The 14,048-nt window shown below is 34.2% G+C and overlaps 1 protein-coding gene across 2 annotated transcripts in view; it reads right to left on the reverse strand.

Annotated features, from left to right (window-relative positions):
* The window catches only part of LOC130048347 (protein MON2 homolog), a 170,916-nt gene that overhangs the window by 42,227 nt on the left and 114,641 nt on the right, over window positions 1-14,048 (reverse strand). For both annotated transcript variants that reach the window (XM_056144953.1, XM_056144952.1), the window contains 2 exons: window positions 751-861; window positions 1-68 (listed from right to left, as the gene is read on the reverse strand). The exon at window positions 1-68 is cut by the window's left edge and continues 108 nt beyond it. In XM_056144953.1, the coding sequence (XP_056000928.1) occupies window positions 1-68; window positions 751-861 (179 nt within the window). The remainder of the gene's footprint in view (window positions 69-750; window positions 862-14,048) is intronic.

Raw genomic sequence — 14,048 nt, forward strand, 5'->3', positions numbered from 1 at the left:
TGCCTGATGTCTGGCTGTGGTATGGAGGACAACTCCTGGAGAGGGCCTAGGATCATCGACTGTAGCTTCTACAAAGGCATTACAGATGTACACTGTCAGTCCATTCAAGTTGTAAAATTACATTACAAGATATTAAGTGAGGGACAAGATGAAATCAAAAGTAACAGAGTGACATTTGACCAGATTGAGGTGTCATTGTTTTAACATTGCAACAAGAGGTCTCTAGATGCCTGACTGGGTTGTGGTAATGTTTGTGACAATATGTGGTATCTTACCCAACTGAGGTTCAACTACTATGAAATTTTAACGATAGCCAACATCTAACCAGATCAAGCTTCTGTTAGTTTGATTTTGATTATAATCTCAGTCCAAGTTCTTTTCAAGAAAACCAGGCCAGATTGTGTACGGTACTGTTGTTATAATTTTGTTACAGTACTGTTGTTATAATTTTGTTACAATATGTACCAGATACTGTATACAGGCTTATATTTACCCTGTGTTATTTTTACCTTGTGATATTTTCAACCTGTATTATTTTCACTCTTCCACACCTCCAAACAGTTTTGGCCTATTTTTTATTAAATTTGTCCTTGACACATTTGTGTCAAAAGAGAGATAAGAGAGAAAATTGTTTCGTTTAGTCTTAAATTCACAAACTGACTAGGGCAAAAATAAAACGGGGGCTAATATTTCCCTGTATACAGTACAGCTGCCATAATTGTGATTTTCTACCAACAGGCGACATCTTACCAGATTGAGGTGGAGCTCCGTGTCATACCTGTGACTGAGAGCCATTTTCACCATTGTGGTTACTGCCTCTGCCCCCCAGCATCGCATACCCTGGTGGGGGTGCTGACACACCTGAAAGGGTCAAAGATCAAAGGTTACAATACATGCTAACAATGCATCTTTCACATGTGAAGGTCTTCATCATATAAGTACACATTGTTTTGGTCATTAGTGTCTGTTGACCACTGCGTGAGTTGGACAATAGCTACTAACACACTATCTATAGTGAAAATAGAATAATGAGGGTTTGCAAAACCTTCACCATACTATTTTCATTTAAGGTTGGAAATGCTCTTTAATTTCAGGGAAAAAAATCAAAAGTATTTCAAATCAGCTGAAACACTGTTCTGCAGTATATCTTGGGTAACTTCTGGAAAATCACCTGAAAAATAAGGACAGATTTATAGCAATGGCATGTTTTTTTCTCAACAGTCTACGACACAATGTCTTGAAATTTTTTTATTTGATCTCGAGTGATATGCATCCCTCTTTGACTCACCATCCACTCCAGCCAATATCACCACCCACTCCAGCCAATATCATCATTACATGCAGTAGTCATTAGACATAGTGTCAAAGTACAAAGTCAAACACAAATTAATGTTCACAAGAAAAACAAAATTGCTGTCTATTAACTCACATATTACTCTTCTAAGATAAATTCTCTTGAAGTCATTTTTGGTTCTTAATTTTCACCACTATACTTTTGTGGTCCAGCCGCCGGCCTTTATCAGGGAGATATGATGAGTTTAATATCAAAGTAATTTTTTCACATACACTGTAGTAATTCTATACATAATTTACAATCTCCGTTAATTTCAACTCTGGATAATTAATAATCTTGTTATCAACCCATCATTTCTCTCAATACTGAGCAGTATTATACAAAAAAACTGCAAACATATCTAATTAAGTTTATTGCTGAAAATTAAGAGCACAAATGACCTCTGCAGATTTCTTTCTTTTTTACCTTTGACCTCTAAATCAATGGATGGTCTTTCTCAATCTGCCATGCACCTGTTGGTATTGAATATGATATAGACTGATTGCTAGAGAACAATTATGTCACTTAAAGTATACTGATGAAGAGAAACAGAAAGTAAATCTATACAATATGGATCCTTTAGAAAATAAAATCATTACTTCCAAGAATTATGACTATAAATCAAATTCTTACCTTCTATTCCAGTCCTGGGTGATGACTGACGCCTTAATGAAGATCATGTCATCCACGCATTAACTTAAACAATTGAAAATCAAATGAAATTTGAAGAATGTGTAGTAGCCATTTTTTCTGATCATTTTCATCCTGAAAGGATTGTGGGACAGCTAGGTCTACAAGTTCTTGTAAGAGTTACTGTTCTTTTAAAATGCTTACGACAACGTCGTTAAATAAATTGGAATGGTGATTGTTGTGTGGTGTATACTTCAGTCATTTCCACGGGATTGATCTTCACACCTAGCACATGGAGGAAATACTGCTGACATCAGCAATCTGTTGAGATAATTAGGGCACTGTCATAAAAATCAACAAATGAACAATTCAACAGATTTATATCAAAACTTCTACACCAGTAAAGTAAGAAAAAGTTAATTGAAAAAAAAAGTCATATGTATGCTAAAATCTTCAGACAAGTGAAAGAATACTGATAATTATAGCATGAATAATCAAATTCTCAAACTGACACTCAGAAGCTAAACAATATATAGCTGTTCAGTGACTAATTTAATGAACTGGTAAATCCCTCCCCCCTCCTTCCCTTCAGGGCAGGGGCAATATATTGGGTCACGTCCATCAAATACTCCTTGTTATACATCATTCTTCATCAATCATGGCTCACTGCAGAGAACAACATGACAGTTGATTGGTATTACTGGGAAATGAAAATAAAAATCTTCACCAAATGACGAGACCTTTTTTTTTTTTTACAATCATTAGTTCAATAATGCACGCATTTCTGTTGATAGTTACAATTTTAAGAAAAAAATCTATAATAACGTAAATCCCAATGACGGAGTGCAAAATTGCTCGTTTTGAATTTTGCAAAATGCATGGATTGCATGATCAAAATGATCTATAATTGGTTTGATATAATACATCTTGAATTTTAAATTACAAAGGACAGGCATTTTCCAAATTTGTGACCCAAAAATACCTAAATGAGGGAAAATTAAGACATTTATTCTATGGCCATTAAAGGTCTGAAATATTGTTTAATCTCAATAACCACAACCATTTTCATTCATTTAATTCAATTTATCTGATACTTTAATTGTCAATGTTATTTATCCATTAGCTGGCACAGTTAAGCTCATTACCATTTGATATTCGATGAATTATAGTCTCTGATTTCTAATCGCTATGGCCATTTGATGATTTTTATTCAAACAGACATTATCCTTATTAATGACAAAAATCACATCGATACACTCTGCCTCAAATACACCCACAAACTTCAAACAGTGGACTGATTGTAAACAACCTGGCTTCGAATCATCTCAATGTTCGCAAGTTACATCATCCAAGGTCCGATTGTAAAATACGTAAACCACTTCTTGGTAATTATGACCATTTAAGAATTTTTCCCACCTAAGTACCCCTTTGTCCTTGGCCCACTTTGCAGCATGGTGTAGATGGCACAAACTTGAATAAGCAGTCACTAATTATAAGATTATCCCTTTTTAGGTGATCTACCATTTTGTTGATGAAATATAATTTGGTGCTACATATCTCACTGTTCAACAGTGCCAGGTACAATATGCCAACATACATAAACTTTTTGAACACGAGTCTAAAAAAGGAAACCTCCCTGCTACTGAATTTAAAAGATTTTCATGATGATAAACAGTACATGTATATACACAAGACATTTCATTTTATATTTCTTTTATAATTTTCTCTAAATGACAAAGAATTTGATGAAGAAAAACCTGTATGTCAACAGTAAATCCAATCAACATATATGGAGAGAATTTTCTGGCAAAAATTGGTCCAATATTATTTGATAAGATGTTAATGCATGACGATAGACAAAAACATATCACAATAGCTCATCTGAGTATACTCAGGTGAAGTAAAATCTGCTACCAGACAGAGGAACAGATAAGGTTAGGTCCTATATACCTTACTTATTGTTTCCTTGGGGGGGGGGGGGGGGGGGGGGGGGGTGTCAGACTATCTATCAATGATGTTAAGGGTATGTAACTCTTGCAAAGTCCTAACTCAAATTCAGCATCAACTTTCAATTCATCTGTCTTTTGGATGCGATTCAATCCATCTCACAATAACACAAATTGCCCATGACCAAAGGCAAATATCAACCATTAAAAGCCATCAGAAAGCTGCTGTGAAACCCAAACACTCTCTTAATGCCGACCACATAATGTTCATTACAAGTCAATTGTGTATCTAATTTTTCTTACCCACAGCTTTAAATAGCATTGGTACATACTTCAAACAGCTGATTTCACACTTGTGGCAACAATCTCGTCTGATAGGACAGCGAGGAAATGACTGGCCCTCGGGAGCCAACTTCTCATTAGTGTTCAAATTTGTAACTTGGTCCCTACAAACAAATGAGGAAACCACATCATGACATTTTTCAGGGTTTTCTTCCAAAACCCATCAAAAGATGCAATTCCACAATTATATTGCTGAAATCTTAGAATAGACAAAGCAGCCCCACATAAAGGGTGCACTATCATTAAGGTTTGTTTACATTGGAGGAAATTTTATAATAGAGTCTTTAATATATTCTGTCTCAGTAAAATCCATGTTCTAATCTCCCAATTGCTCATCCACAGAATAACCAACAGAAACGAATCAGACCTAGGGGTCACACTGCTTGCCTTTAAGTAGTCACCTTGCTCATACAGAGGTTTAAGGTAGTGATTGCATGGCATCACGTGGTTTAATTCATGTATTATCTAAAAAGAGACTATTTTCGGTTCCGATTCCGGAATACGTCAAACGCTATAAGCATCAGTGATAATGAGGCAATGGAAACAAAGACTTGTCAGATATAACCAGACACAGGATAAAGTGAAAATATGTTTAGAAATATACAAGTAAAATAAAATACTAATGAAAAATCCCTTGTGTTTTGATTATTGAATTAGGCCTATCTTATAAATAATAGTCATAGTTTATGTCTCCATGATTCATATACTCCCCTGCTCCCCTGTTAATTTTCATGCAGTCTTACAAAACGTAAATTTAATTCACAAACCACTAGGCCTATTAAAATTATGATATATAATGCTATAAATTTCATAACATGAATATGGTGTTTGTGCACATAAATCTAAAATGCTGGATGTAATATCCAAGGGATTCAACTGTTAGGCCAAGGAATCACGTACGGGTTATATAAATGCGTCATTTTGAGCAAAAAATATCGATAATATTAATCATATCTTTTCGAAGTACACTATACATAGATTTAAAACACATTATTTTGCTACAAATATTCCCATCCTCCACTTTGAGATCGTCAGCTAAGAGGCTCCGAGTCGGGGAATCGAGGAAATCTACTATGTAATGTGGAGGTTAAAAGAAATCAAAAAGTGTGAATTTCGAAAACAGCACTTGCTGTTAATATGATTTTCTCAATTAGTTCAGTTATTTCTTATAATTAAAAAAATAATGAAAGTTTTGTTTTTGATAATCGTTTGGTTTGAAAAGAGAAAAAAAAAACGTCGTAGGTAATACAACGTCACAATGCAGTTTACATCGGCTGTGTTATATTTCCCGCGTTTTTAACATATGCTTACAGAGCATGCATGAATATACAAGTAATTTCAAATAGAAAGTAATAAAAACATCTCCAAGCAACAGTACTATCATTCTATGTAGAATAAATTCAATAATAAACATCAAACCATTTTCATAGTTTTAATATGAGTTAAAATAAATGCATGTAAGATGCATTCCTATTGTATAATTATCACCTGCAGCATTTATGTAAGGAGGAGAGGGTAACTATAGTGATCATAGCGCCATAGTAAACCTGAAAACCAATACTGATACTTTCAGGAAAAATTCCTCCTAACATATGTTAAAACATATTTAAAACTAAAAAAAATTAATTGGTCATTTATTCCTCAGGGGGTGAAATTATGTCTGCTTTGGTGAATAATTGCCTTCTAAAAATTGCGAAATTGCTCATAAGCAGCCCTGCTTTTACTTCATATGAAAATAAATGGACATATTAATACAAATTATATATTATTTTAACTTCAATTTGATACAAAATTTGTATCCCTTACCCCTTTTGTATCTGTTTTAAACATCACCTGTAATACCTGTACCATTTATTACGGAAAGTCAACAAGAGGGGTTACTATGACAACCGTTAGCGTCACAATTTCCGTGAAAACCATATATGATACTATCATAATGAATTGCAGATACTGTCAACTACAAAATATGTAAAAATAAAAAAATTCATAGATTCATTAATTTTCAATGAACCATGCAATCACTACCTTAACTGTATGAAGAATCTAATGGAGTATGTGGATTTGTCTTCAGAGATTTATATATGACAATGGCCTTATTTGGTTCCTAAACAGTTGGAAATTCATGTGAATAAGTTTTCAAGATTTCAATTAATGTTTTTGAACTTTAAAAAATGTTTGTTAATTGATATAACTTGATCTGATGTAGGTTGGAATAATCTATTACTATTCTATCTCTGAAATCTCCCATTTGAAACAAGATGTATTTGTGAAACATTGATGCCCCCTGATTACAATACATTGGAACCAGGTCAAAGGTCAATGTTAAAGTCACAAGGTCAAAGATTTTGATGTTGATGGAAAGGTCTTGCCACAAGAAATACACACCCCAAATATGGAGGCCTCTAATGGTGTAAAAGATATGAACAAGGTTGAATTTTTTTGCCACAGACAGACGGACAGGCCAAAATCCATTTCCCCCTGAATCTTCGATTCCGCAGTCATAAAAAGGTTTCTAATAGTAGGGAGAGGTAAGGTGATAAAAGGTCACTAATGGTAGAAAAGGGTAAGCTGGAAAAGGTCAATAATGGTAGGCTCAGATCAGCTTAAAGACCCCCAAAAAACACCATACGGTTGTTCCACGGATCACTGAATATGGGCGGAGCTTATCCATGGTCAATGTTATTTACCTGGAATTTACCTGGCCAAGAGATCGGTTGTTGTGTATATTTTTATGATATACACAGGAAATTTTTCAGGTTATTACAAATTATGCTTAGTGTCTTGATTTGTGCAAAAAAAAAAAAAAAAAATTCTACCTACATGCATACCGCATTTCTATTTCCCGTAAACCTTCAAACTTGGTCATATTTATGTATTGCAAATAACAGGTTTAGCCCATTTCTAAACCTTTGCTTTTTAAAACTAATTAAATTGTTATATATCGTATATAAATAATTTCCTAAATATAATATTACCCGGCGTTTTCCGGGCACTTCCTGGTGTCCTGGGAGTTTGCGGTGTCGTGGGTGTAATAGGTAAAATATCCATGTTTCGAGAGAATGAATAAATCCAAGTAGATCTGTGTACATGTACAACCAAATGAAGAATGATCAAGATACCCCTCAATATGGGCCGTCTGTAGGGTTTCTGTAGCTGTAGTGTTTGTGTAATGGTGGTATCTCAAACAGAAGCTGACACGAAGTCTACCCCCCCTCCCTCCTCTCTCTCTCTTTAGGGTTTCTGTGGACGTAGTGTTTGTGTAACGATGGTATCCCAATCAGAAGCTGACACATAGCTAGTCTACCCCCCCCCCCTTCTCTCTCTCCCTTACTCTCAATCATTGACTAAATGAGTAATTATTGTCATACGTATGCAACACTATTGCCATGCCTTATTATTTCATCTATCTTTATTATTGCTACAGTTTTACATATTTCTCAATTATAAATAGCTCAATAACTCTAACTCTCTCTCTCTCTTTATCTTTATAAATATAAAACCGGGATAAATTATCAATAGAAATATCTCAATAACTCTCTCTCTCTCTCTAAATATAAAGCCCTGATAAATTATAAATAGAAATATCTCAGTAACTCTCTCTCTCTCTCTCTAAATATAAAGCCGTGATAAATTATAAATAGAAATATCTCAGTAACTCTCTCTCTCTCTCTCTCTAAATATAAAGCCGTGATAAATTATAAATAGAAATATCTCAATAACTTATTTATGCCTTTTTACTATTGTTTGATTTCTGATTGTGTAATTTATAATCCATGTGGTATCTCAAACAGAAGCATTTTTTTAAACTATACTGTAACAGTTTTACACATGGGCAATATAACTATTATACATGTTGATGTGCTGCGCCAATAAAGAATTGTTCATGTTTTTATAAATATAAAGCCACAATAAATCATTAATAGAAAATATTCCAATAACTTGTGTTTGTTTGGTGTTTTTTTTTATTATTATTGTTTGATTTCTGATTGTTTAATCTATAATACATGTATAAAGATTGAGAGAGAAAATACGATTAGAAATTAAAATATTCTAAGTGGGAGTCAAAGCTATCAAAACTCAGGTATACTGGGGCTTTCCTCAAGATCTGAAGACTGATGGTCATCATTAGCCATGATTGTTATCAAAACATCTTTCTCAGGTAGCTGTAGACCATGATCTCTGCAATGTCAATCAACCTAAGCTCTATTGTTAAAAGTATGATTGACCAGTGGCTTATCATTGATCCCAACACAGGTAAAATTTGGGGGCGTTAACTTAAAGTTGGGTCTTTAAAGACCCAACTTTAAGTTACCACCCCCAAACTGTTAGCCGTCTGTCAATCAAACATTTAACAATAGATCTCAGGTGGAGTGACATCTGCAGCTAGAGCTACCCCAGAGAGGTGTTTTGATAACAATAACAGCCAGTACCTACAGACATTCTTTAGATCTTGAGGAAGCCCTGTATTCTAGAGTTTTGATAACATTGACCTGATTTATAATAGTTCTATATTTATAAAAGAAATTATATTCATTGAGCCAATGACTGAGAGTAAAAGAGAGAAAGAGGGGGTGATGTAGACTCTGTGTCATCTAGCCATAGGGATACAACCATTATACAAACACTATGACCACAGAAACACTGCATACGGCCCTGAGACCCTTCCTGTGTACATCAAAAGTATACACAGCACTCTGGTCTCTTGGCCAGGTAAATAACAATGACCATAGATGAGCTCTGCCCACATCCAGTGATCCGTGAAGAAACCATATGGTATTTTATTTGGGTCTTTAAAATGGTCACTAACACTAACAGTAGGTTTATAAAAGCTGAAAAGGGTTGCTAATGATAGGCTCAGGTATGCTAGAAAAAGATCACTAAAAATAGTCTCATATAAACTGAAAATGCTTTTTCCAGAATTGAAAAGATGAAACTTTTAACCAAATCAGCATAATTCTAAATGGTCATCTGCTTAAAGACATACACTGCTGTAACCAGTTTATATGTGTGCAAGTAAAACTCATTTTTACAACTGTTAGCAACTTTGCATCCATTAATTGCCTGATTGGAGACAGCAAGATGCCTTGTGTATCTTAATATTTTGTGGCAATGTTCTAACTCTCCATTTTCTGTACAGTTCCCTTCTCAGAATTGATCATTTACACTGCATGTTCAAGTGGGCAATTCCCCAGCTGAAATTAGACTGGCTAGTCATATGACAGAGCCATTCATTTATCTCTATACCAATGTCATTTCCATCTCAAAAAAGATTCCCTCTACCCAGCCAACTGCATTATTTTCTCGTAACACATTGCTATCGCTTGTCAATCACACACACCCCTGACCCAGTGTATGCTAAATCTTTTTTGTGCGGGAATTATCAGGTTCTTCCATGTTTCAAGAGCAGCATTAAAAGTAAACATAGTCCCGGACCAGAGAGACAAGAGCTGTAGGAAGACCGTATAAATCTTCTCCTAGACAAACATATTGCGACCAGCTCAGGACAAATCTCTCTGTCAATACATCAAATGAACACCTTCATCTTACAGACGCAGGATGGCAGCAGATCACCGTTTCCTGGAGGCAGATGATGTTCAAATGCATTGGACAGAGACTGGTAAATTACAGCCTGTTCAATCCACTGATGTAATAGCATTCCTTCTGAAACATCCTGCCCCTAGCAAATGACAAATTATGACAATGTACTTTTAAAACATTTGACCTCTGTGTGTGACCTTGACTCAATATTTGTTTCATATAATTCAAAATTTATGGCCAATCAGTCAGTGATTGAATATTGTTTAATGTCCCTCTCAATATTTCACTCATATGGAGACGTCTGCACCTACTGCCGGTGAAGGGCTGCAAAATTTAGGTCTATATTATGCTCAACACTTATGGCCATTGAGCAGGGAGGGATCTTTAACGTGCCACACCTGCTGTGACATGGGACCTTGGTTTTTGTGGTCTCGTCCAAAGGACCGCCACATTCAGTCACTTCTTACGACAAGCAAGGGGTATTGAGGACCTATTCTAACCCGCAACCCGGATCCCCACGGGATCCAATCAGTCAAATTAGTGGACATGCTGACAGACAAAAACAATATATTTTGTACTTATCTCTCTCCTCTATTTAGAAAAGTTTCCCAACAAAGCAGTTTATATATAATGGAAATGATCATAGAAATAAGAAAATGAAATATTTTAAGAGGTATCTTTTATGCTAATTTTAGTTTATGAGCAATTACTGTTAAACATTTATCTGTTCCTGACCCTAACACATTTTTATCCAATATAATTTTGCTGTGTTTAGATAACTGAAAGAACTGCAAAATATAACTGTTAGCTAGCATTTCCTGACCCCCCTAAAATGCTAAATTTCAAAGAAAATTTAATAAAAATGATCCAATATACATTTTCAGATAATTTGCCTTGGATATTTACAGTCGCTTTACACAACATCAAAAGTGACATTTTTAAAACAAAAATTGCATTATCATTATTTATTTAAACATGTGCTTCTTTTGGATTAAAGACTGGAGTGCAGTTTTGAAAAAACAAAATTTATCTATCATTACTGTTTATGTTAAATTACTGAAAATGGCAAGAGAACATGTTACAATTTCAAAACTTGGTTATTTTGATAAAATTCAGAATCAAAACCGAGTTGTATCAAGATTCTTGAATTAAATACACTTCATTTTGAACAAAAACTTAAATGTCCTATTGATAAGGAGAGACACTCCTTTCCAAATGATATGTATTTTCATGAGATTGAAATTCACATTTTTCACACACTAAATTAAACACAGTGTGTCAAAGGCAGACCTCACAAGAACTTCTCTACGAGACTGAGTGTAGGAGATATGTCTTAATGATCACACCTCCTTGTTTTGAAGGCCAGAGGGTTTAGTGAAAACTGCAAATGTAATATAGTTTTACTCAAGCATCGCCCGTTCAATACCAAAATAATTACTTAATTCTCTCCTAAAACAAGATACAAAGCAGCCCGACATCCACTGATGAACTTTTGCCATTTGATAGCTTAACAAGGGTTCAGAAAGCTGGCCACCTTCCCACAACATATTCTCAATAATGCTTCCCATGGACCTTGTCCGGTTAATTTTGAAACCAGCAAACAAAAACTAGACCATATTGTAGATTGATTGTTTTTACGTCTCGTCGAGAATTTTTCACTGATATTGAGACGTTACCAGCTGTAGGTGAAGCACACATTTAGACCTATGCTTAGCGGTCAGGGCCTTAGCAGTGAGGTTCTTTATTGTGCCAACACCTGCCGCAACAAGGGACCTCCATTTTTAAGGTCATATCTGAAAGACCCAAGATTCTCACTCCTAAATGCTGAGCATTTGTCAAAGGAACAATCCCTACCTATCGTAACATCTTAGGTTTGTCACAGCCATGGCACGAGTGGTGCTCAAATTCACGACCCCCCGGTTACGAAGTGAACGCTCTACACCAGTAGGGGTCATTGTCGACGTTAGCGTTCTTATGCCTAATTGAGCTTTGCCAAATGGTAAATAAAATCATTGGCAAATGTGAACATATTATAAATTTTGCACATGAGGAAATTAAAGCTGCACCCCCTTCCTCCTCCAATGACCTTGTTGTTTTACACATTTGACCTAAAAAACTAAAAAAACATCATGATCTGTATGAAAGGATAGATTTCCTAATTAATGACTTATTAAAATCAAATATACAAGGAATCTGTCATTGTGACCTTCACCTTGAAGACACAAGGTATCATTTCTATACATGTTAAGAAATTAGATAAGAAAATGTATGCGGCTTTACCTTGTACACAAGACCAAGACAAAAACAAACATACAGATGATTTACTATGAACTTCATATAAACAACGTTACTATATTCCTCTGTGACTTCTCCAAGGTGATAATACTGACCCTTGACCCTAGAACTGCAGTAAGATATGTTTATATATACACTTATATTTTTTCTGTTCATATGTTGGTTTGTCTCCAGTACAAGATTTAAGTCCCATCCAATTTTCATAAAAACTTTCAAGAATTCATACCTTGCTTACTGACAATGGTTTCTATTGGTTATCACAGTTGCATGTGAAAATCAACTGGAAAGGAAATTCTGATATTACTTGTGTACAAGATTAATGCTATAAGATTTTTGTTAAACTTTTAGGAATGGTTATAAGATCTAGGTTGCTATTGGTTTTCAGGGTTGAACATGAAGGTCAATGTCACTGTGAGGAAGAAAAATACAAAAAAATTCAATGTACATTTCTTATCCGATTCATGTCAAACTTTTTAATGCTCAAAGATCTGAGTTGGTGTCATCATGTCAGGGTCGTTTGATGGGTAATAAGTATTTTTAGCTTTCAAGTTTTACGCTTATGTTTTAACTGATTTTATTAAATTTTCGAGAACAGGTCTTCATATGGCAACTTGTCAATTGCTATTGGTTTTCGATGTTAAATCATACAAGGTCTAGGCCACCAGAAGGAAATTCACAATTTATTTGTGTGCAAGATGAGACAAGTGATACCTTTCATAAATTGGTTTTCAAAATCAAATATATAAGGTGAAGGTCACTAAGGAGAGACATTCAGAAAATCTTAATGTTGATGATTTTTAACAGAAACATTTTAAATCTGATTTTTGTCTTAGCTTTCTTAAAGAGGTTTGCACCAGATATTGATAGAAATAAATATGTCAATCTTTTGGGAAGTGTATTTTTGATTTCTACATTGAAGGAGAATTAGGAAATTAAAAAGAAAAACTGGGGTTATGATGCTTGTTAATTGAGTTAGTGTTCTAAACATGACCTTTATGCACTTAAAATTGACTCAAGATTAATTCAATTAAACTTAATTTGTCTGTTGGTGTCAATGCAACATAAGCAAAGCAAATCAATCTTTACATAAAATAGATCTATACAAGATAATGTCTTCTAACAATACAGATAAAAAAAGTTTAATACTTAAGTAATGGAAATAAATAATGACCTTTTTGAACTTGAGATATGTAAAAATTCATAATATCAAATTTGAAAGTTTGAAAGGATATATTAGAAGTAATGTCAATGTCTAAAATTTCACATAAATTCCAAGGCCTTGTCTTAAAATTCAAAATGGAACTTTAAAAAAGTGGGGGTTGCATGGAGAACAAATTTTTGAATCATTGGCAAAAATGCTGAATTTTTATACAAAATTTCGAACAAAATAAATTAAACTTTTTTAAAAATTGGTGTTCTGTTTGGAAAAAATATATCAACCAAATTAATAAATTACAAAATTTGAACTAGTTCCATTAGTCTCAACATCTTGTATAATAAATTATAAAACTGAAATACAAGTATTATAGGAGTATAAAAATAGAAGATATATTGGATGAAACAGAAACTGTAATATCATGCTGATTTAGAACTTTTTGATTAATCAATCCTTCTACCACAAAATAAAGTCCCTGCCAAACCCTTTCAAAATTTGAATTGACTCCATTTTTTTTCAACTGGATAGGGTTCAGTAATATGTTTGCACCATTGGGATCAGTATTTGATCAGTATTTAACCATGGGTGAATACTTAGTTGTAACATCCTGTGCAGTTGTGCTCAAAAGCTCAGCTAGGAGCTAACTTCTTTAAAAATGAATGAAAATATAGGCTCTGATAGGTATTCAAGATTAATAGAAAGAGTTGATGTTAAATGCTGATAATTATATAGTTATACACAATGAATTTGATTCACAAATGAAACAAAATCTGATATTTTGTGCTTGAACAGTACTTAGAAACTGACA

Source organism: Ostrea edulis, chromosome 7 (genome assembly GCF_947568905.1).
Source record: "Ostrea edulis chromosome 7, xbOstEdul1.1, whole genome shotgun sequence".
NCBI lineage: Eukaryota > Metazoa > Mollusca > Bivalvia > Ostreida > Ostreidae > Ostrea > Ostrea edulis.